Source organism: Numenius arquata, chromosome 2, assembly GCF_964106895.1.
Source record: "Numenius arquata chromosome 2, bNumArq3.hap1.1, whole genome shotgun sequence".
NCBI lineage: Eukaryota > Metazoa > Chordata > Aves > Charadriiformes > Scolopacidae > Numenius > Numenius arquata.
The window spans coordinates 73,006,318-73,031,604 of NC_133577.1; the positions used below are offsets into that span (position 1 = coordinate 73,006,318).

Genomic DNA, 25,287 nt, shown 5'->3' on the forward strand with positions numbered 1-25,287 from the left:
CTCTGTATTAACTTAATTTGGAGTTCTGGCAGTCAGTATCATCTCTGGTTATTGATCACGCATGGGAAATTCAGACAAGTATACATTATGCACCAGGGTGGAGAAACTGTGTGTCTCTGCTTCCCGCATCATTTTATTGGGATTTCTGTTGCAGCGCAGGTAACAATATCCATTCCTTTTTGTTCATCTCCAGTGGGAATTCTCATCTTATTGTACTTTTTAAGATGTGTGTGTTTGCATATTCTCTCATACTCCTGTTCTCCTTCCCACCCTGCCCTGTCCTCCATGCACGCATGTGAACACGCACACAGAGCGTGTAATCATTTCAGAGTAAAAACATATGCTGTGCTTCCTGGTTTTCCGAAGAAACTTAGATGACACTCTTGAACACACTCTAAGCACAAGGGAGAAAACCCTCTTAACTTGTTATGAAAAATCAATCCTTTCTTCAAATTAATATGCTGACTGTTCATCAAACTTTTATGCTGAAGCACAACATATTTCTAAAGTGTAAGGAGGAGTAAGAGGACATTAGTGCAATATTCTAATGGGGCAAATATTTTAAGCTATAACGGATTGGTTTCTGTTGTAATGCTGTTGCTGTAGTTCAGTATGACTGTAATCAGTGAAATTAGTTGTTTTCTAATCGTATTGTTCTTTTTTAACCGGATTGAGGAGTAGTTTGTTTTTTCCTAATATTTTTAGAGGCAGCAAGTAGAGCAGGGAAAAGGTTTTCTGCAAGCTGTAGGAAAAATGACTCTGCTCACACAGATGTTAACAACCAAAAGTAATTTTAAATTAACTGGGAAGAGGTTTTAAATGTAGAGGATCATCATAACAAAGCCTATGTGTATTTTTTTCTACATGAAGGAGAACTATGCAGGAGGGGTTGTAACACTTGTTTAAGAGTAGTTCTGGCTCCCTTGTGATATTTTAAAAACTCATTTCAAACCAAACACTCGAATTCCTCGGTGCCACATTATCAATGTACTATTAATTTGATCAGATTACAGCCTAAAAAGTGTGGAGATTTTTTGCCAGTTTCTAAATGTTTGTGTTTAGCAAAAGTTTGAGTGGATAAAATGGTTGGTTTTTTCTTTTAATGCCAGCATGTTCCTGGAATAAAAATCCTGTTGATTTAAAATTTGAATAAAGAAAAAAAAAAAAAAGAAAAGATTCCCATGTGAGGAGAAAAACATAGCGGTCTAAACAATGTAAAGACATAAAAGGCATTGTGTTTATAAAAATGTGTGAAAACAATAGCTGCTAATTTCACACCCCATGGGACAAGAGAGTACGAAATGTGCTTTAGCTTTAGATAACAGAGTTGTATCCAGTAGCCAAGCTGGTTTACAGAGCTTTCTCTTAGTCTTTCTGCCACTAGAGGCTCGGTAGGCCAGGTGCCAGCTGAGGTGTTAGCAAAACCTACCGATTTCAGGCTTAATCTTTTCACCTACCTTTTCTCTTTCCTTAATGTGTTCATTATTTGCTAAGCATTACTCTGTTCTTTGTCCTCATTTTTTTTTTTTGTTTCTAATGCAGCTTGCTTTGTATGGGTGAGATATGGAACAGCACCAAAATCCGGCACCCTGGAAAGCAAGGGATTTCTACCCTGTGACAAAAGAATACCGCCTTGACTTCAGAGATTGCCTAATCCCAGCTGTTCTGATAATATAATTAAGGCTGCCTAATGTCTTTAATTTTGCAACCAGTTTGTGTGAAAGGGAGAATTTGGCACTCTAAAGGCTTAAACGCTAAATAGCAATCTCAAGGCGCCTAATTAGAATTCTCTGACATTAAGCTAATTGGTGAAACTGTATTTCAGCAGCTTAACTTCTTTATTAATTTTTCTTAGGATTTTCAATGAAAATCAATTGATGAGCTGTCACTATTTTTTTTTCCTTAAATATAATTTGCTCTTTAGTGCTCCTGTCTGAAGCGGGCTGAAAGGCCCTGGACTAAATATGAAATCCATTGAATATTATCACTGGCATTCCATCCTTTTTCTTTAATCTCTTGCTCTTGACCTAAATAATGTGGTTATTGTGAGATTCTGCTTTGCCAGATAGTCAGCTCTTACAGACCAAGAGTCTGTCAGTGAAATTAGCAAAGTATGACGCTTTTCAGACTGGCAAATAGTAGCAAGCTGGCGTACTTGGGATGTAACTCTATTAGTTCAGAGAAGAGGAAGGATGGTGTGGCTTTATAATCCCTATGGCACGTGGAATTAGGAGATATTTGCAATTTTATGATCAAGAAATCAAATAAGAAAACATTTTCTAAGTGAATTTTTTAAAATGTTCTGTTAAATGTTTAAGTCCTGCTCAAACCTGTTGAGATCAAGTGTATACCATGATTGATTTCAAAAGAGTCTAGTTCTTATTTAACAAGACTATCAGACATCTTAAAACTGCATATTCATTCCTTTTACTTTTTCCCTACTTTTGAAACACTTCCCTCATAGTCTAGTTTTTGGAGATTCCAGTGGGATCTCCATCCTAATATGATGCTTCATAATAGACGCTTTTACTTCCGATGGAAATCTGATTTAAATGAGCTGTGACATCGCAGGTGAGTTGCAAGTGATTGGATTTCTTTTGACAGTGGTGAGAGGGTTTTGCCTTGTAAATGTTAATGGTACTACAAGCATCAGGAAGAAAAGAGGATCTACAACACCTTCTTGTCATGCCAAGGCCAGATCTGGAAAAAACCACTTAACCAGTTTTCAGTAAAAACACTCTACCCAGAGTAGAAATTTTTGGATTTTATTTTTGTCAAGAGTTAGCATATAGTGTGTGTTATCACTAGTTTTACAATTTAATGACTGAACACTAAGTGTTCCTTATGCCTTGTAGAGTAGACTGTTGAAGGTATGCTGTCCTGCTCTCCATGAAGGCCAGTGGGAGTGTTTTATTGCAAATTAGATGTCTGTCTTGAGTTTCCAGGTGGTATTTTTTATTTTTTATTCTTAAATGAATTTGTGATGCCAGTGAAAAAAGTAGCTTATGATGTAGTTAGCTGCTTTACAGTGTCATTTGCCAAATGCTTTGGTCAGCCCAGCTGGGGCTTGTAGGTAGAGGAAAGCAAGTGAAAGCTAGTGGCCCGTCCCAATGATAGAGGAATGAGGGATTTGCTTTCTTGCTTCCAGAAGGTGGGTAAAAGTTGGCACTATGTCTGATAGAGGCAGTTAAAATTCAGTTCAATTCTGCACATACAGAAATTAAATTGTTCAACTGACTCCAGAATGTCTTAGCTTGTGGTGGCTGAATACCTAGCTTGTTCAGCCCTACAATGCTTTGTGTGCTGGGAACTGCCATTTCTGGCATGGATAGCTGCTGCATTTTTAGTTCTTCTGACACTTGGAGCTGCTGTAAAATAGGGTCCCGGGACAGAACTGCCAGTCTTTAGAATTTACACTGCTTGCTTGCAAAGCTGATAATTGTGAACACTTAACATGTATCATGTGACGCAGATTTAAGTGTTCTGGGGAGCTACCTCTCCTCTCAAGGAGAGGTTGAGCAAACTGCAGAAGCAAAGCAGATTGGAGAGCAAAAAAAAGTCAGATCACAAACTTTGGTAGTCTTTTCCTTTTATGGCTATATTAAGAACTAGAAGTAATTATTATACACATACAGGAAATAATTGGTTTAAATTGCAGCACTTTTGAAGGGTTGTATCACTGTTTTTGGTTTGTTTTCTTTTTCAATTCAGCTGTGTTAACATTGCTTCTTTGCTTGAACTGTATACTTTTTTTTTTTTTTTAAAAGGAAAGATGTGGAAAAGCATTGCCCTTTCCAGATAGTAGCACTTCTGGAAAGGGATGGCAGGTGTTGAATCAAGTGAACTCTCTGTGAGTGTAATTGGTTTTCCATAGATGCTTGTTGGCAGAAAGTAGCAGGTTAAAAGTGTATCTGAGTGAGCAAGCTGCCTACGTAACCCGAAATACATCTTGCCAGCTGTCAAGAACAGAGGTTGCTTCTGGGGCCCTAAAAATGTCTCTTTTAGTTCTGCTTGTCCAGAAGCAATGGTAACTCTGCACCTTTTGTGCTTCAGTCTGGTCTTGCAAGCCGTGCACTGCTTCCAAACTCTGTGCTGCTGAGTTGCTTTCCTGAAGGGCCCTTTACAGTCACTTGGGTGTCTTTCCTGTTTATTTTCAAGTAGCTACTGGGAAGGGGCACTTTAAACAGCCTTTTTCACTTCTAAGAATAGCATATCTCAAAGTGACTCTTCACTAATTCCTTTACTGCAGTTATTCCATCCGATATTAGAATAGAAGCTGGTCTTGCCTCCAGTTCTTGTGTGTAATTCGGGGTTGTATGTTGAGGATATTAAATGTGTAAAAGATTTTGTGACTTCAAGAAGAAAGAAGTAGATCAGATGGATTATATTATAACAGATTAGGGAAAACAGTAAATGGATAGCGTAGAGATGGATGGGTACGCTAAGATATTGTGAAGGAATTAAAGCAAACCAAAAAGGGATAAATGCATTAGGCTTAGACCATTCTTCTACTTAATTTGCTTTCTATTATGAGATAATTTCTCTAATACTGCACTTTAATTTAACAAGGCAAAAAACTTGTGAGAAAAGTATCATTTGAGAAATAGAAAATTTTTTTTAACTGGCAAGAAGTATAAAGGTAGAAATATTAAACGTGTCTCCCTGCCTCCCCATTTCCCAGACCTGCAGAAGTATAATTTTTCCCTTAATCCAATTGTTTTGTATTTTCAGCTTCTTTCTCTTCTATTTGAAGATTTATTCAAAAAATTTAACTCTGAACTGAAAAAGATTGCTGACCAGGTAATCCCCAAGCAACGTGCAGCTCAGTTTGATGTAGTGAAGCATATGCGTCAAGACCAAATTACTAATGGCATGGTCAATGCCATCTCCACAGTAAGTATTTTTGTTTTCATCCTAGAATGTAAAGTTTTTCCACCCTCGTGAATGGCAGAAACATGTGAATTTTGTTCTCATGACTCTACTCTCATTCGTCATAAAAGCCAATCTATTTAACATTCTTTATGGATTAAAATTGCAAAACTCTGTCATGGGCAGGGCTTTTGGAATTCACAGAAGAATCATTAATCATGAGACCACTTTTTACTTCATCATTTATTTCAAAGTGATATTTTAGTGTTTTTGAAGGAACGGTAGAAACCAGCAAATTTAAAATAGTGATCCTGTTTGTATTTATCCAGCCTGCTGTCTTCTAGGTTCTACTTGACTATGTGGTTCATGGTATTTTTTATTATCTGGATTTAGCTAGGGTCAGGTTACATCATATGTCCAAAAGGTGGTTGAAAAACAGCAGGAAAACATCATGAACAGAAGACAACAGTGGGGGGAAAGGGTGAATAGGCCAAAAAAAAAAAAAGCTGAATATTGAGCCCTTTGAGAGCGGTGCCTTTTTGTTCATAGGAAGTTGCTAGTATGAGCAAATTTACAGCATAGAAATTAGTACTTCTCTGCTAATGATACTAAACTATTTAACAAGGAAAACTGCTACAGGCCTTGTTATTGCAAAAAAAGCCCCACAATTAAGCCTTTAAATATTTATCTTGGTTAGATTTTAGCCTATGTCTGCCTTCTGCTGGAATGGATATTTTAATTCCTGCCAGTGGACAAGAACAAAAATACAATTAATAACTTTGTCTCTTACTTCACACATCTGCAAGAGCAATTTGTGAGATGGTTCATGAAACCTAGCTACTGGCTTGTAAATGACTTGAAAATCCATGATTTTTTTAAGAAATTAGATTAGTCTAAGTACTTAGTAGCTGGTAAAAATTGTGCAACTTAATTTTTAGTCTTTGGAACTCTTGAGAGGGCTTTTCTGCCTAGCATGAAAGTGAGGTTTTTCTTCAGTTCTTGTAAACAAAATTAACTCCACAAATTGCATCCAAAACCACCCAGCAGTCTGTTACTTACAAATCCCTATGTTAAAGCTTATCACTATTTAATGTTATGAGTGCCCCAAATGTAGTTAAATCTCTACAGTGCACGTAACCAAAACAATTGACAGATTTGTTTCTCTAAATGCTAGTGCTTTCTTCTAGCCAGTGCCAGTTTTTCCATTTGGACTGACAGAGATAAATCTGCAAACTATTCAGTACATATTGTGAAGTCTTCCTTCTTCCACTATCTTTGGACTTTTTTTTTTACTGCCACATAAGCAGTTAAACACCATCTGCTCTTAAGCATTGAAAATAATTTCTCAGGAACAATGCCCAGTGCATACTATTCAAGAGATTAAGCAAATACCATAAAAATCATTCTTGGAAACAACAATCTCCAATCTCACCAGAATGCTTCAATGATAGTCTCAAAGAGCATGAAATAACTCAGCGGATTCATAATTACACCCGTAGCATGCAAAAGAATTCATAGCGCTACTGCATCAACTGTACTGTGGTGTTCAGTGGAATTTCCTACAGGTCTTCTTTTTACCCTGGAAAATAGCAGAAGAGAGGGTAGGTCAGGCAGTAATGCCACAGGCCTAATAAATATTTCAGTGTCTGCAGAATCATCCAGTGCTGCTGAGGTAGCAGCTTGCAGTTCATAGGAGTTTTCAGTAGGAAGTTCTCCACTGGGATTGGTCTCACAACAGCCTGGCCCCATTTTGGGGTTTTTTGGACAATTTTTGAAGGAGTCAGCCTGTCACTTACAAAGCACGAAGAATTTTTCATTTTATTTATTCAGGCAGAGTTTTTACCTGCCCTTTCCTCCAGTCTTTGAGATTTCACAGTCTTCTGGGCAGTGAAGAAGAAACCATGTGCTACTTCAGACTACAGATGCAATAATTTCTAGCATGAGGAAAAACTACTCTTTTGTTGTATTCTTCCACTTACATTCTGATACTGACCATTTGATTCTTTAAGGACCAGGAGCTGAGTGAACCCTTCCTGAGAAGGCTAAGCAAATGGACAGGTTTCTTTTGACTGACTTAGCATTGGGCATTAGGTCATAGAATTGTCTAGGTTGGAAGGGACCTTTAAGATCATTGAGTCCAACCACCAACCTAACACTGCCAAAACCACCACTAAACCATGTCCCTCAGCACCACGTCTACCCATCTTTTAAATACCTCCAGGGATGGCGATACCACCATTTCCCTGGGCAGCCTGTTCCAATGCTTGACAACTCTTTCTGTGAGGAAATTTTTCCTAATAGGTCTTTCTACTTTCTGTAACAAGGAAAAAAATTGAAGTTCTGCAGACTATTTGATAGCCTCTCCAGTGGAAGCAAATAGCAAAATCATTTGGATGGATCGTGGTTTCCTGCTGTTCATCACAAAACAGGATTGTGCTGCTAACGTATAAATAAAGAAGCCAAGCAAATCACACTCTAAAAGGATTTTAGTGTAGTACAGCAAGCGAGCTTCAAATTATTTGTTAGCATTGGTGAGATGAGTTTATCAAAATGGCTACAGGAGTTAGAAGAAGGCTATCCTTGGGAAAGCATGAGCTTTGGGATCTTTATTGCCTTTGGACTGACCAATAACATGGTGGCTGGGTAAATAGTTATGGTTACAGTAACTTGCTGTAGCCATTGACTCGGGTGCTGGTGGGAAATGTATATGGAATAGATGTCAGGAAATTAAAAATAATAGCACCAAATTTCAAGATCTTACAGTAGAGATTATTAAATCTGCTTGGCATGGAAACATAATTGTGTCCTAGATAATTCTCTGAACTCTGTTCTCCTAATTAAAACCACAAATGATAATGCCTGTGACAGTCCTGAAACATTAAACTCCTGCAATATGCATGGATCTTGCATTTCATATTTGCTGTCATCCTACCAGAGAAGTTGGATAGCTGTAACTCCCCCACACTCTTCCTCTGTGAGAAGACATATCAGTGAGTCTTTTTCCTCTGGATTATAAAAACAAAAGGCTTCAAGAAAGTACAGATGGCTTTGATGTCAGACTTCTCCAGCATAAGTGCCTGTGTTTCCTACCAAAATAACAAATCACGAAAAAGGCAGAACTTACAGAGTCTGTGGGACTTACTGTAAAAGTGTATTTCACTCAAAATACCTTTTTTAAAAATATTCAAAAAAATCTGTAAAGGGAGAACAGAAAGTAATTTAATCTAGATAAATTTGAGTATTGATTTACCTGGGAGGGACAGATGATGAAGAATCTTTGTGTGATCGAATATACAATAGCAAAAGTATCCTCACATCTGAAAGACCATTTCTTTTGTTTCAACTTTTTTTAATACTTACTACAAGTATGTGTGGAGGAATGGCTGAGTGAAAAAGGGCACGACTTGATTACAATGAGCAACCCAGTCTTTGATAGGGATGAAAGCCTGGAGGAGCTATGGATCTCTGTGCATCCTCTGCTACCAGATGTCGGAGTGGGAGATGGACCCGGAGTAACGATGAGTCTCAATATGAGTATGGTCATTCTCACTTTATTCAAGTTCACACAGAGTATATAAAGACAGACAAGCAGAGGACGCGCTAGCAACAGTTATACGATTGGCTTACAGTCTCTGCTCACGCACCTAGAGCGCTCACACAATTAGTGCAGACCTCTTGTCCACGCGCAGCAGATGTTTCTCTATCTCCCGGAGGCAGTACCGCTTATCACTTACTTATCATGTAGCTACTTCTTCATACTTCTGTTTCTCAAGGAGTGTTCACAGCCTCCTTCAGGCTTTCATCCCTATCAAAGACTGGGTTGCTCATTGTAATCAAGTCATGCCCTTTTTCACTCAGCCATTCCTCCACAAGTATGTTATAAGTAGTAGTGTATATGCAGATAGGTAATTAGAAAGTTGTTTTATATAAATAGGGAACATTTGCTGCACAAAGCTCCTCAGATATCATTCTGTCTCGATAATGAAAAAAGACATGTAGTGTCGAGAGGGTTAAACTGCAATAACTTTTTTGAAATGTTAATTTTATTCTACAGGGAAATTGGTCTCTCAAGAGATTCAAAATGGACCGCCAAGGAGTGACACAAGTATTGTCCCGCTTGTCTTATATATCTGCTCTGGGAATGATGACTAGAATCTCTTCTCAGTTTGAAAAGACGAGGAAAGTGAGTGGTCCTCGGTCACTACAGCCGTCTCAGTGGGGGATGCTCTGCCCATCTGACACTCCTGAAGGAGAGGTGAGGAATTTCTATTTTGCTTTGAGTATTTCTTGTCCTGAGGAATGGAGACACTGTTTATTTTGAAGCAGGTGATCCTCCATCAGAGGAAGAATTCTGATGAGGAGGTTTCTAGAGATAAATTATCCTCAGTCTGATAACACCACTTGTGTATCTTCTCACATCCCGTCCATTGACATCCTAGTTCTCCTTGCTGTCTTGCTTTTTAACTCTAAGACCTAAGTGGACTGGCTGGAAACTGTTCAGAAGTCATTTGGCTGTACAAGAATGATGTGAGGCCTCCCGTTTTTGCAGCAGAGCTACTTGCTCTCTTTTGATCAGAGCAGAGAGAGAGGAGTCCTAAACTCTTATCCCTTTGTTCTGTAATAAATATTCTGTTTTGAAGTTGCAGCATCAACCTGCAATTTTTCTAGAAACATATATTATTAGAGAAACAGCTTTAGCCTTTAGCTTGAGGAAGAAAAACAGCTTTGTGTGTTTTACTTTAAAGACATCATCCACCTATTTCAACCAAACTATTTATGCAGACCAATTTTGTTTGTTTTTTGTTTTTTTCTGAATAGAAAATACTGGGGGAACTCTGAACTTTCTAGCATAAATATGTAGTCAATATGAGCTAGTCTCATTAAGCAGCTGAAATAAAATTTCACTCTGTAGGATAATTGGATGTTTTTCATTTTAAAATGTTTAAGTTTATGTTAGAACATACAGGATATCTGGCAAATTAGTAAATAGACTGACTTTGTATTTCCATTAGGCTTCTAAGTAGCTATTGGTTTGAAGAGAGAAATACAGGGTTATACGTGCTAGGATAACTTAAGAAGTACAACTTCATCACCTATGTTTTTTATTAACTTGTAAATGCTAAAATATTACATTTCAGTATGATGTAGAAAAGCCTTCCTTCCTGCCTAATTTTCAGTGTTGTAAATTTGTTTCATTTCTTTCACTTTATACTTTGACTTTTTGTTGTTGTTTATAACTACAGTTTTGGAAGAAAAAGGTATGTATAGTATTAACACTTTAGAATAAAATGGATAAAAGGTGTATTTTTTTTTTTTTTACTTTAGGCTTGTGGTTTGGTTAAAAACCTTGCTCTCATGACTCACATTACTACAGATATGGAAGATGGCCCAATTATTAAATTAGCCAGTAATCTCGGAGTTGAAGATGTCAACTTGCTCTGCGGTGAAGAACTTTCATATCCAAATGTGTTCCTTGTTTTCCTTAATGGTATGTGATTTTTCAGCAATCTGACTCTGATTTGTTGCTGATGGAGAGTTAGGCTTCGGAAACCCGCCAACAATTTTTGGACCACAGTCAACCATGGATGCGTTTTCCACGTGTAGATAATTTCTCTGTAAATATTTTGCTAGGGTTAGACGGAGCAGACAGGCCAGATGATGGCACTTAGTTGTCTGAAGTTGTGTCCTCAGAACTCTGACTGCAGATGTGTGTAGCTGGGAAATTGAAGCTTTTTCAAATGTCAGTGCTGTTTTTAAGCACGCTTGCATGAATAGGCACAAAAATATATACATTCTATTACAGGTTAGTTTGTTTTTCTCGGGCACTCACTAAATGAAGCACCATTCATAAAGAACTTTTTAAAGAGAGAATAACGCTGCTAAATTTGTAATAACTTAAATTTATAAATTCAGAGTTTCATCACGGAAAATACTTTATTTTACTGTAAACTTTATGTATTTTTATTGATATTCATGCAAGTGCATTTAAAAACAGAAAGGAAACATCAATTGTTTGCAAAGTTTAGCAATGCTATTCTATTTTAAATTACCTTTTAAAGGGCAACTTGCTTTGTGAATTATTAGAAAAAATTATACCTTGGAAAACAGACCTCTTTTCTTTGTTAAAGTGATGATTTGGCATATGTACTTTGCATCTGCACGCTTATGTTCCTTTTACAACTGATCTTTTAGTGTTTCTAAATCAACAGGTACTATGATATCAGATTTCAAAATACTGACATTTTAAAATCTGCAACTGTGATTTAAAAATAGCCTTTTGTCAACAGCATCCACTTCCAGAGACTAGTATTTAATGTCTGTCACCATGAATAAGTTCTCCATTTACCTTTGAATTAAACAGCAGTTGTTCTTCAGTCCTGCCTTTTCCCAGCAACATAAAAGCAACACTTGACCAAACTGCATTCCTTTGCTCTGCGTTTCTGTAGCAGTATGTTTAAAGATAAGGTTCAGTGAAACCACATGCACTCTTTTCTGTCTCATTTTATGGTCCAAAGGGGAGTGCGGAGCAGAAATATTGGGCTGTTCCTTTCACAAGCTCAATCTGTGACATGGAACAAGATAGTTATGTTACCAAACGTATATAATCTAGTACTAAGTGAGGCAAAACCATGTACTGTTCAGTCTACTAGTTTGTGGGTTTAATCCACAAAAAATTCCAGGTTTGTGGATGGCTGAAGTGATTCTGATTTAAACTTGTAACCTAAGAGAGCAGAAAATCTGTTAAGTACAAAACTGTTAAGCCATAACAACCTTTGTATTGTCTTATAGACTCCCTAAACTATCATGCTTTGTCTCCTTTTTTTAAAGTTTTGTTTGAAGTTACACCATACTTATTTTTATTTTATATATTAAGATGACTTCGGTCAGGTGACTTTTTAAAAAGATTAATTTTACTCTCTTGTTTGTTCATCATGCATCAGAATACTAAAGTACGTGCTAAAGTGCCCTGATAAGATAGCAGTAGCGTGTGGAGCTGAGTTCCTGAAGGAGGAATTCTAGCACTGTTGTGAGTGATCACATACACCAATAATATCAGGTCTTTCTAAAATTTCTGACAAGGCAGCAGGACAGTTCCTCAGTCTTTTCCTGGAAAACTTGGATCCATTTCAGTACAGCTGAAACTGCAGGCTTCAGAAGTGTTTTTCACTTGTACACTATTGGTAAATGGGCACCTGAGCAGAAACATATCTGAGGAAAGTTGGATGAAGCACACCATTTAGTTTCTGAAGCTATTTGGAGACAAATAGTTAGATAGATGACCTGTGAAATTCTGATGCTTTTTTTAAATGTTTACTGAGAGAAAAATAGATCCAGTTCTTATTCACGTCAGAAAAGGGAAATTTTATGACAACTCATTATTTGCAAGAAGTAGGAAGTATGTCTATGCATGCTAGACAAGATCAGAATTTTTAAATAGAGTTTTGGATATGCAAAGTATGCACCATGAATTTATTCCCTTTCTGAATAGGTAACATCCTTGGTGTCATACGTGATCATCAGAAATTAGTCAACACATTTCGGATAATGCGTCGAGCGGGTTATATCAATGAATTCGTTTCCATCTCTACAAATCTTTCTGACAGATGTGTCTACATTTCCTCTGATGGAGGGAGATTGTGCAGGTAAACATCAGAATTCTCTCACTAGTGAAATTACTATAAACACTGTTTTATGCACTTCAAATACTCTGGGTGAAGACTTTCATGAACACAGATTTAAGCAAATTCAGTAGGACTTGAGCATCTCTTCTTAAATAGCTTTCATTCAAAACAGACAGATTTGAGAAACATACTATATAGTAGAAAAAAAAAAAGCTCAAATAAATCAATTTTATCTTTAAAGAAAAGTCAAAAGAAAATGTTTATATCTTCTTTATGGAAAAAAAGGGAGGGGGGATTAAAATCAACCTGATTGGCAACTGCAGTAATGTCCAATGTCCTTGGAGGGGTTTTTTATTTTCTTTAAAGCAAGAAACAGGCAGCCACTTGCCTGATATCCCATGGGTGTGATATCACACTTTAGAATGAGAAGCTACTCTTTTTCTTTAGGGGCCTTTACTTCTGGTGCAAAACTTCCTCAGGCGTGTGTACCTGTACCAGGAAGCATTTATCATAATTTTCATTTATTTCTTTGTTTAACCTTAAGTAGGTAGGGAATTCAATAAACCTACGAGGAAGGTCTCCACCTTGAGATGCTTATGCTCTTTATTAGACAGAGTGCCTGAGTCACAGTCATGTCACAGAGGAAAGCAAAAAGGACCTCGGTGGCTAAAATGAAAGAGTGGAATATAAAAATCGGCTTGTTTTATAGTAGAGGTGAGAGAGTCCAGTCAGATTATGGCGGCACTGTGCTAGGTTACTTACAAGTAAAACATCTCCAGTTTAGCCTAAAGAACAAGGCATAAAAGATGAACAAAGCAGAGATTGAGACAGGCAGTTAATAAATATATTGCATATTTTAGCATTAACTAACTGTGTGCATATTTTGCGCATACTTTAAAGAAGCAACAGTCACAACTACAGTTGGCATTCCACCTTATTCATTAATTCAGTCTCGGAGCGTGTTGAATGCAGTTTAAGGCATGCTAGAGCTCCAAAATAGTACATGTACAAACCATCAGTTAATCATACCTGGTCAAGAGGTCCAGAGTAGGGGTATATTCAGTGGCAGAGAAATCACTTTTCCAGTCAGGGCTAATACTGGCCATTCTGCAGGTCTGGAGAGTCAGCAAAATGTCTGATTAGTAAAATAAAGACGAGTCAAATCATGTGGATTTCCAGGAGTTTACCAAGTTTGCTTTGTGGCACCCCCACCCTGCAATTGTTCAGATACCCCTATTAACTATTTAAAAGAGCTCATTAGTCTTCAAACAGTTATTTAGACTTCAGAGTGGACTCCACAACTATCTTGTAGCTATTTGCTGCTCTTTATAGGAGCAACTTGTCCAAATAGCAACAGCCCTTGACGTTTCATTCTTGCATGCCATCCTTTGTGTCAGTGTTTCCTTGCGGCAAGGAAGCCTTCAGAGATCCATGTGCTGTTGAAATTTATGGATTTATCTGAGGTCACCCATAGTAAATGCCTGTACTTTACATCATGTAAGTAACAGCAAAATACGTTCTTGCACATGGACACGTAAGCACAAACTGTTCACTCGGTGTTATATGAAGTCCCTGCAATATCCATAGAACTTAATGCTGTTCTTAGCTTTGTAGACTGGGGAAAGGTACTGATTGAAATTACTGATTGAAAGATCTTTTAAAGCCATCAACAAAACGTGTAGATAAAACTTAAAAAATGTTAGTTTAAAGATTAAAGGGGCGGGGGGAAGGCTTCCTCCTCAAAATTGAAATCTTAATTTTTCTTGTACACTTTTTGGGTACTTCATAGGCAGTATGTCAGTTCAGGATATCTGTGTATCAAACCAAGGTCTGAGTAATTAATGGTTGTATTTACGTGGCTATGTCAGTTAAAGGTTGATAAATTTAAAAAGTGGTTTATAAAATACGTTGTGTGTAGGCAGGATTCTTACTGTAAGTATAAATTAAGTTACTTGCCTAAGTATTTGCTATGATAATCCTTTTTTTTTTTATTTTTTTAATTGTAGACCTTACATAATTGTCAAGAAGCAAAAACCTGCAGTTACAAACAAGCATATGGAAGAACTGGCTCAGGGATACAGGTACACAATTCAAGTAGACCATATTAATCATCACATCTATCTGTAAATACTGTGTGGAAATACTTCAGTCAGTCAGTATTTCACAATCTTGGGGTTAGCTATGTTGAGAAGTCTACTCTCCTATATAAATTAATAATCAGTGTATTGGAGGTTTTCTGTTTAAAGTCAAATTAAGTCTGGCCTTCTTACTTTGTTACCACTATGAATTTTGGTGTTTATATAGAATAAATACATCTCACAGCCTTATCTTTCTGCAAGTGGAAGGCTTGAGGCAGTATCATCCTTTTCCTGATTGAAAGATCAAACACTTCAAAGGAGTAACAACTTGAACACCCTAAACTAGGCACATTCAGAATTAGTTTTTAAATCATTTGCAAATTCTTAGTTAGGGTGTTTAAAAACCCACACTTACACAAAAGCATTTAAATTTCACTAAATTTTGCAAAACCATCCCAAAAACTTACTAGGTTACCCTTACAGTTGTCTACATTTATAGTGGTGATGAGTACATACGGGAGGATTTTATTTAGATGTTCAAATAAGTAACAGTGGTCAGTCAGACTGTGAATCAGTGAATGGGCAAGGGGATTAATTTTTTAAAAATACGTTTTTCTTTAAATATGTTAAATGTACAGAACTATTCATATAAAAGTATTTCTCTAGTTTAACTTCCATGAGTTATGTTCCTTCAATATATACATGATGCAGTTTTATTTTTGCAGAAATATAAGAAAAGACTGTACTTATGCATTTTTTTTAATTTAACTGTAGGAATTTTGAAGACTTCTTGCATGAAGGCCTCGTTGAATATTTGGATGTGAATGAAGAAAATGACTGTAACATTGCACTATATGAACATACAATTAATAAGTAAGTATGCATTCAGACTAAATGCTGGTACAGGAAAAACTTTCATAGGGTGACTCTCTGAAATGCAAGTGTGTTAATAATGTTACTGTTTTCACACATACACACTGCTCCCTTGCTAATGGTTGAAACTACTCCAGAAGAAAGCTAAAGAAAGAAACCTTTACACACATCCTAAATTATCTGAGATAGCTACAAAAAGTGGTTTGGATATTAAGTTTTGGGAGATCTGTTCCTCCTTCTAACTCTCAAAAAAATTAAATACTTAAAGGTATATCCTTCGTTTCTCTGGATGTGGCTTTTTTTTGTTCTAATCATTGGGCTGCTCATCATAAGTAATTTTATACAATAGAATTCTAGAAAGCAAATGGTTTCCACCTGTTAAATGATGATCTTAGCATGTCATGATTGTCATTTGGAAAAATCTCTGTTATGGCTGTAGAGGGACCCTAGACAACCAGCTTACACTAAATGTCTGAAGTATTGGAACAAGACCTTCCCTTTGATTTTTGGATGTATAACTGGCCCTGATAAGAATGTCTGTATCATTCTGTGTATTCTTCACCACATACATTAAACCCATTCCTGGTATGTGATTTTCATTTACAAAGATTTCCAGATTTTTTTTGTGTTTTCCACATATATGAAGGACCTGGTGCTTTGGTTTTTTTCTGTCTTGTGACTGTGATGAGAGAGCCCACATTAAAAGAAAAACTCTTAAATTTTTAGGTTCTTTCTACTTTTTTTAATGTTTCTGTGACAATATCCTGTCAACTGATGGATGCATACGCGGTGTTAGAAATTATCTCCATGAAATGTTTGAGTGGTAGATTTATGTAGAAAATGCATTTTCTAAATGTTCTGTCCTGATCAAGTACTTATGGAAGCCAATAGAAATAAATCATTGATTTCAGCAGAGCTGGATGAGACCTTCAGTTATCTTTAACCTTTGCCAGATGAAATGCATTAACTCCGCTAATTAAATTGCATTGCTCCTGCCCAGGCTTTTAAAGACTTTATCACTTTAAGAAATTACTCTTGCATGCTCTTGGCTTGCTTCTGTATGCACAGCCAAAGAAGAAAACACACAATTGCTGTCATTTGTGCCAAAATTAAGTAATTTCCACAATGCACTAGAGCTGAAAAGTTTAAGTTACAGGACACCTGACTCAGCTAGGAAGATTAATGGGAGCATATCACAAGAAATCACTGTTTAGTCAAAAACAGGAGGAGATGGTGAACTTCTAGTGCAAGGAAATGGCTCCACTGTAACTGCCAAAAAGTTTGGGATATTCTTGTGTTGTCCATCAGCCTGTTTCGAGTTTAGCTTTGATGCTTGTAGCTAAGAGTAAGACTTAAGTGTCTGAGCTTGAACCATATGAGCACATTGCTCCTTGTGTTTAATAATGATACTCCCTGCGTCCTGGTTAGTTGATTTGTGTACCCTCTTCCCCCAGCTAATCATCTTGCATTTTAAATGCTACGACCGTGTTGGTACAACTTGTTCTAGTAATACAACTGACACAATCCACTATTGTGAAGTATCCCATTAACATTCCTGCTTTTGTAACGTAGGCTTCTTTTAGCTACAGTATCCTCTCTTTACCTTTCCAATCCAATTAGGGGATTTTTCTTTGGAGGATTTGACTCTATTTAATGTGTTCAATTTCTTCCTTACCTATTTGTAACTCTGATTTTCAGACTCATGAGGTTGCCTTCCTTTCTTGGGCCCATTTCGGGCAGTGGTATTTTGGCTTACAGAAATTGAACTGCTCTGTAAAATTTGAAGGCCTCTCATTAGCACTGTGGAATACTTCATAAGATGCCATGATCCACATATCTTGCATCTTTCTTGGTTGAAATAGGATTGACCTCAATGGAAAAATACTTGCGTTGAATACCCTATGTGAAAATGTATATGTAGTTCCATGCACTAGTACCTTCTGAAGAAATTCGCTAACTTCACTATCAGTAAGTCTTAAGCCTCTTGTTTTATTGTTTGAGAAGTGTCAGCCATTCTGTGAAGTTCTGCAGAAGTGGGGAGCGGTCTGTGCTTTTAAGTTTGCTACTGGCTCTTGAGACCATTTTGCAATTACTTGACTGCAGTTGGGATTTTCTTAAGACAGTCTTCAATTACCATAGCTGCTTATTATCATGTGGAGAAAAATAGTTGGTATCCTCTGGCTAGCAGGTGATTATTAGGTTGCTCAAGCATATTTGTGATTTATAAAGATTTCTGGCACTGACAGATAATTTCACTAGGCTTGCTGCTCAGGGTTTCCAGATTTTTTTTTGTTTTCAGTTTTCATTTTTTCCAGTAGTACATACGTTCTTTATGTAAGTTCCTGCTGGTCCTTGTCTTCAGTCTGTATGTACTTCTGGGTAATTCCTTAGGCTTTTTGAGCTTGTGATGCTTTGCTGTCCTCTGAGTGTTGTCATAATAAAGATTTTTCCGGTCGTTTCCTTTGCAAGGTCTTAAAGTTTAGTTATCAAATTAACTTGTTTAACTAATTAAAAAAAGTCTTAAAAAAGACTTCCAAAAGAAGTCGAACACTAAAGATGGGATTTTCAGAAAGTATGACAGGTGTGTGGGAGAAGCAATGTATGCCTAAAGCCAAGCTCTGTGTAATAACTCCAGAACATTGTGAAAGATATGCTTTGGATAGGTTTAGTTATAATTATCTTTATTTCCAAATTCCCTATTTCCTAGTTACTTATCTTGATTTAAAAAGCAGATCTGCTCCAGCCAAGTTTTATTGTACACTTCATCCTTAGGTATTAGTTACTCCACTTGCATCCTAATGAACGTTATGATTTAATTGTCTTTATCGAGCATGGACTTTCTCTTCTGAAGCTCAAGCCAGGTAGAACAAATTTTATCTCTCAATTTTTACTCTCTGTCTCTTTTGTCTCTGTCTTTTTAGTTCTCATCAGTACTGCCTTTTAACAACATCATCACTTTCAAAATATTTGCAGAGCTTTTAAAATAGTGTTTTATTGTGCCATATCACCATGGCACTGGATCTGGTTTGGACACAGATGTTTTCCCTCTAACTGATATTACATAACTGACCTTGGAAAACTAAAACTACACTTCCATTTGTTTTTCAATACCTGAATCTGTCTTGCTCTTCCTTCGTCCACCTCCCCAGTGGATTTCTTGATCTGTGAGCCTGGGAATTTGATGTGGAGGACTCTCATTACGTGAGAAAACATTCCTTAGGGCATTTTGGGTCTTGCTGTATAAACTGATTTTTTTATTGTCTTACTGAGCTCCCTCAGGTTGTTGATATCTGGAGGCTTTTTCTTCATGATGGAAATTCATAAACCCTCATTTATTTCTCCTTCATTTCTTTTCATGTGGAAACACTTAAAGCCAAAAGAAAATGTTTGCTGGGTTTTTGAATAAAAAAATAAAATCCCATAGTGAATCAACATTTTGAGGTCATACTGGCTTACATTTCCTGAACAAAATTTAATTGAACTATTACGAGATACTACTAAATTAAATAAAATCTAGTTAAGATGTTTGTTCACAAGCCTGCTATAATTGGTACTCTTTCTTTTAAGAGATACAACACATTTGGAGATTGAGCCTTTCACGCTTCTTGGTGTCTGTGCTGGGCTGATTCCATATCCTCACCACAACCAGTCCCCAAGAAACACTTATCAGTGTGCCATGGGGAAACAAGCAATGGGTAAGACTTTTTTTATTCCCTTTTGGAGCGTTATTTAGTTTTTGAAGCTATGTAGTAAAAGTGACAAAACAGAGAAATTCTTTCTTTCCTAGTTCACGTAAAAACTTTGCTAGGAAGAGGAAAAGACACTTCTTTACCTTTAAGAAAAAAATAATTTACCTCTGAAAGTTGGAAAAATTAAAAGGAAAAAAGTACCAGTCAGTTTTACTTAATGGAGACCATATCTGCAGGTCTTAATACTTAAAAGAACAATTGGAGAAACTGGGGCACTCTTAGCTTTTTGGGGGGGGAGGTTCAATAATTGTCATGACTTTCAAGTTTTCAGCATAGCTGCAGGATTCACAGAATTGGGTTTTTTCTCTTTATGCTGTGATTTGCTGTGGGTTTACAGACAAAAAGATTAAAAAGTGTTCTCATAAAGAGAGACAGAGCACGAAGAGAGGAGAGTTTCCCTGAATAACTGAGTGACTACCCTACAACTAACTAACTAACTAACTAAATAATTACATTGACATTATAGAGAGTAAGAGGAATCAAAATGTGCAAGAGAGAGCGCTTAGTTCCTTGAATGCTTCCTGCAGCAGTAGTTTAGGTTTTGAGCTTTTTCTGTCTTGGATGAAGAGGGCAAGTATTGACCTCTCAGCAAAATGATTGAAACAAAATTTATTTCCTTAATCACCTAATAATACTTTTTGCAAATGTGGTAGCTGGTCATTAAAAACCAACCATTTTGTCAATTTGCTGTTGTGGGTAATTGACACTAGGTAATTTCTAACCCTTCCTTTAATACACAGCTAAACTTGCATAAAAGAATCCAAGTCATATGGCTCGAGATCAAGCCAGGGTGCGTCCCAAGAAGAACCTGACCAGTACATCAATTCAGACAGCTGTATTCAGTCTTGTGCTGTACATGCCAGTTTTATGTCTTGTATTGATGGCTTGCTCACAAGTTGAAAGCTACAGTAGAACAGCTCTGTGTCACGAAAAAACTACCACTTCTGTTAGGTTTACTAAACCATTTGTTTTGTGCTGTGTGTTCGAAACTGAAACACTGCACCTTTTGTGAGACTTCTCCAGCAGAATTAATAGAAAATGAACTGCCTTGTGCTGAAGCGTCATGTTCAGCGCATCAAAATAGCATAAAATAGCAACAGATGCATGTCCTCCCTTTAAATTAAAAAAAAAAAAAAGAGGGGGGGGGAAGAAGAGGAGCAATGCAATCTTTTTCCTTACAGTTCTCCCCCATCCCATTATCTTTCCCCCACCCCCAAGTCTCTATTTTATGACTATTAGTCTCAGAAGGTTTGGTTAGTTACCACACACAGTTAAGCAGGATCAGTGTGTACAGAAAGCCAATTCAGTATCTGTGGAGTTCTTTTGTAGTTTTCTGTGTGAAGGTTTTTTTCCCGTTTTGTTTTGAGTGTCATTTGCAATTCATTGTCTGTGTTTTCTGAGGTTGGTGTATTCAGCTGCTTTGACCCTAGGTCTTGCACATTTAGCTCCTTGGATACAATCCTCTGACGTTCCTGCTGACGCTAGGAACACAAAAGCCATTGAATATCTTGAGCAATAAAAAAAGCCTTTGTTTCGGTTTGTTATGACAAAACACCTGACTCAAAGAATAAGCAGCTAGATAAAAGTACGTTTTTAAAGTTGGCGCATGACCTGAGCTATATTTTGCTCTGCCTGAAGTATTTGCAAACACCTGAAGCTTTTTGTAATAACTGCTTAAAAAAGAAGCCACCATAAGTGGCAATATGTAGAGGCAGAAAAGATTTTTCTCTACGTTTATTGATCAAATGAGACCTAGAGGATATTCCTGAAACGTTACAAATACTTTTTTTTGCTGTTTGTATTTATGAAGAGGTGTGATGTAGTGCTTCAAACCCCCACTTTTAAGTAACCATCCACCCTTCTTGCTTTCTTTCCCCATCCTGAAATTGCTGAGCAGCTCCTGGTCCAACATTGCCATGTGGAAAATCTCATGTCCAAGTCAACTGTGTCACACCCTCGACTGTCCTAACCTGGGGGCATGGATGGAGCCCTGGGGCTCAGCCTGGGAAATGAGAGCCTTGTGCTACTCAACACTGACCCTTTCTGACCACATCATGGGGCTGTGCCAGCAGCTTTGGGCAGCCTTTGTTCTTCTTTAAGCAACAGCAAGCTAGGGAAAGGTGTGAAATGACAAGTAAATCATGGGTGGACATCAGAGCTTGCAACAGGGTCTGTAATCCAGTATCCCTGACAAGTGTTAGGTATTAAAATATTAACATTTCTGCAGGATAACATTAAATGTCCTGAAAAATACCTCCCTTTCATGGGCAGAATGAGTCGTCTTGTTGGAGGACTAGGGCTGTGCTTAGTGAGCAAACTGGATTTCAGTGAAATGAAATTAAAATGAAATCCCTCTGTTTTGGCATAGATAATTTACCATATGTTGCAGGTTGAACTGTAAGACTGAGGGGAAGTTATGATTAGGTGGCAAATACAACAGCAGCTGCAAGGACCTCAGTTGAACATTGACATTTCAGTGCAAAGATAACAGTTGTGACTTAAAATCTGAGAAGTATTTAAGATTAAAATACAGGAGTCTGTACTGTTTGCATTCCATGTGTGGCTAAAATAATGTTTAAGAGGATCAAATGCTCCTACAATTAGAGAAATAATTGCTTTTCAATTCCATTAAGACATAGAAAATCAGTCAGTTTTATACACTGTACCTCTGTGACTATGAAGTGTTGTATAAGAGCCTAATGTAAGAAATGAAAACATACACATTTTCCTGCCAGTAATCTACCATATTGTACATGCACATGCGCATCTGGGAAAGCAGCAGTGTGGGTACACAAAGCAAGCTGTACACGCTCACAGCCCAACTGTGCACTCCAATTTCAACGCAAATGTCATCACGCAAGTCTTGAGTAAGGAAAGGAGGGTTTGGGTGTTAATTATTACTTAAACCTGTGACAGAGCAGAAAGTATTCGAGGGGAGGGTAGTAGTTGGGCGAGAGCTTTGTTGCAAAGGTTTATGGTAAAGCAACTTCCTTGATATTACAAAAAAAACCCCTCATACTGTATCATGGATATTCTGTTTTACTTTTGTGAGGTAGCAAAGCCCTTGATATGCTGCTTTGCCTTGTGCTATAACCAGCTGAAAATGTTAAAATTGAGTTGAGAAGACAAATATGCTTCAAGGAACCCAGTGCTGGGGGTTGTTGGTTTTTGACAGTTGTGAAAGTCCTCTTGGTGGGCTGAGAGCTAAAGCGCTCACAAATTTTGTACGGCTAGCCTATTGGCAGGGAACCGAAACAAATGTCAAAGCAAAACCAACTGTTGCTGCTCATCACAGCTGGACTTGGGTGTTTTGTGGCCAGGGTCCACTTCTAATACTGCTCTTTGAGGAGCAACAACAGAGGACAAACTTTTTAGTGCTTTTTGCCAGCTCTTCTCTCTCTGGTAGCAGGCACAGGAGTGCCAAGACAGAAACGAGCCAGATGACTTCCCCCACTTTATCCATGATCTTTTAAACTGACTTCGTAATCTTTCTACAGTGAAAAGAATATTTCAAATGCTGAACATACAGATCACTTAATAAATGTACTATGGAAAATCTCATTGAGCTGAGTTGGAGCCCCCTCCACAAGGCTCATTGCAGCGTTTAAAAACTGTGCTTCTTTCTCTGTGTGTTTGTGCTCATACAGAAGACCAAAATATTAGAAAATCCATGGTGAAATCAGGGGAAATACAGAATATCAGCAATTCTTTTCTTGGCATGTGCAATAATAGCCCTTTTGGCTCATATTTTAAGCAGATTGATTTCTGTATGCTTGTTAATTTTGGTTGTACAGTTTAATGTTGCTCTAAGTAACACACTAGAGAATTGGATAAACACTTATTTTAGCTGGCTGTTTGTTCTGGTGAGTTCTCAAAACTTCCTGCTTCAGAATAACAATATCCCATTTATGCTATATATCAATACATAGCATTTTTGTAGTGGTTAGTTCACACTGAAGAATGATCAAATGATACTTTAAAAGAAAAAAAACCCCAACTTGTCAGGTAATGGGAAAAAAAAACAAAAGGAAAGAATGCACATGTGCATTCACAATATATGAAGTGCTGAGAAAAGCAAGAAAATTATCTTTGTTGTATCCAGGTCAACCTTGTGTGTTTTGCTTTAAACAAGGCTAATTACTAATGAAAAATATTGGTTCTTGCTGTTGGGATAATTATAAATGTGGGTCCTTATGAGCAGGGTTTGTTATGGTGAAGTTTAATTATACTTTACTTTTGCTTGGCTGTTTGGCTGAAGCAAACAAGGGCTCTGTTCTTTCAGAGAGAAAACAGAAATAAAGCTAGTGACTTTCTTTATTTCAACATCCACACAGAGGTCTCGTCCCAACACACCAGCCCTCAGAAGAAGAGAGCTGCTTCTTAATTTTAAATAAGCAGGCTGTTTAAGGCTGTGGTTTGTTAGACCACTCTAGAGAAGACATTATTTGTGTAACCTTTAAATTATAGCTATTAGGACAAATATTGCTGATGTACAGCATGCTTTTTTGGCGAATTTATTTCACTTATGCTCTTGAATAGTGCTCTAGCCAGTTTCTTTCCTGCTAACGATATTCATCATTGATATATACGTATACATTTTCTATTTGATATGATACAGCATTCAGCTTCTGAAGAATTGCCTGGATACAGTTTATTATTGATGTTCAAAATCTCAGTAACGTCAGTTGCTCATTTTTCCTGGTCTGATGCAAACAGTGACAGTTTCGTTAGGCTTATCTGAACCTCTGATAAAAACACCAACTTTGAAATACATGAAGCATCTGAGAGAGAAATAATTTGCATTACCTGAAATATATAGAAGCATCATCTGTAATCCTTGATATATTGGGGACTTCCACAGATTGTTACTGGGGTATAAAAGAGAAGCTTAGCTATGATCAGGTGCTCCAGACTTCACCCCATCTTAGCATCCCTAACCAGTGAACCATAGCAGGTACAGCATATAAGCATCTCAGAAGAGAAAAAAATTGCAAGCATTTCAGAAGTGAAAGCTCGCGTGGCGTACTCAGGAGAAGATTTCTCTCAGCAACAGGAAAATGTACCTATCCATCAGACTTTTAAGATGAGCTCTACAGCAGACAGCCTATGCTGAAAGTACACAGATTTTTTCCCGCTGAACCTAGAATGAATAATGATCTAAACATCTATGTTTTTAATTTGGCAGATTTTCCTAGCTCAATAGTGGGAAAACCAATTTGTTTGTCAAAGTACAATGAAAACAATGTCTAATAGTTTAGGCTAAGGGAATATCAGAAGTAATAGGGCCTTCAGATGGTGGTCCTTGCTGGGGGTGACTAGGAGGGTCTTCAGTGTTGATAAATTCAGGCCCTAGCAGCTTGCTTCTTACTGGAGACAGAAAATAGTGCTCAGGGGTGATTAATTTCCTTCTCCAAGAAAAAGGCAGAAAAGCAACAGCTCAAAAGCAAGAGACAAGTAAAGCCTGTCAACTCTACCAAATCTTCCTCAACATTTAAAAATGCTGTGTCCATGGCTTCAAAACCACTTTCCAGAACCAAGGAGAGTCCAGACGTGCAAGAGCTGGTTATAACAATTTATTTTCAGATAGCATCTGTTGAGCTGTCTCCCCATTCTTGTCCTTGGGAAGGGTAGACGTGTGGTGGTTTAGGAGAGAGAGCTTAGTGCCAAGGACAGGGTAGATCTTTGGAACTGCATGTGATGCTGCCTGGATTTAGATATTTGATTTTCTAGACATTTTATTTAAATGCAGGCAATTGGAAATTGCAAGTAGGTGCATATTAAACATGAAGCTAACCTCCCCTAAGAGCAGATTTGTGTTCAGCTGTACTATATTCTGGCTCTGTGAAATCTTGATCATATACTGGCTGCTTTGACCTTTCGTTGACAGCAGCCAGCATCTGAAATTGCAGGAGAAAAAACAAAAGTCTTGAAAGACTTACCTCCTAAGCACAAGTACTGCAGAATATTTAGTACTTAAAACTTTAACTTTTCAGGCTTTAATTTCTTAATTGCTTAGAGACATAGCATACTCCTGGTACAGCAAACTCTAATAACATACTATTGCCTTAACTTTTGTTCTGCTACGCAACAGTTTAT

At 37.4% G+C, this 25,287-nt stretch overlaps 1 protein-coding gene across 1 annotated transcript in view; it reads left to right on the plus strand.

Moving 5' to 3' along the window:
• The window catches only part of POLR3B (RNA polymerase III subunit B), an 84,496-nt gene that overhangs the window by 23,267 nt on the left and 35,942 nt on the right, over positions 1 to 25,287 (plus strand). Inside the window, exons 13-19 of the mRNA XM_074164969.1 lie at positions 4,732 to 4,893; positions 8,924 to 9,124; positions 10,195 to 10,357; positions 12,359 to 12,512; positions 14,498 to 14,572; positions 15,344 to 15,442; positions 19,010 to 19,137. Coding sequence (XP_074021070.1) covers positions 4,732 to 4,893; positions 8,924 to 9,124; positions 10,195 to 10,357; positions 12,359 to 12,512; positions 14,498 to 14,572; positions 15,344 to 15,442; positions 19,010 to 19,137 — 982 coding nt within the window. The remainder of the gene's footprint in view (positions 1 to 4,731; positions 4,894 to 8,923; positions 9,125 to 10,194; positions 10,358 to 12,358; positions 12,513 to 14,497; positions 14,573 to 15,343; positions 15,443 to 19,009; positions 19,138 to 25,287) is intronic.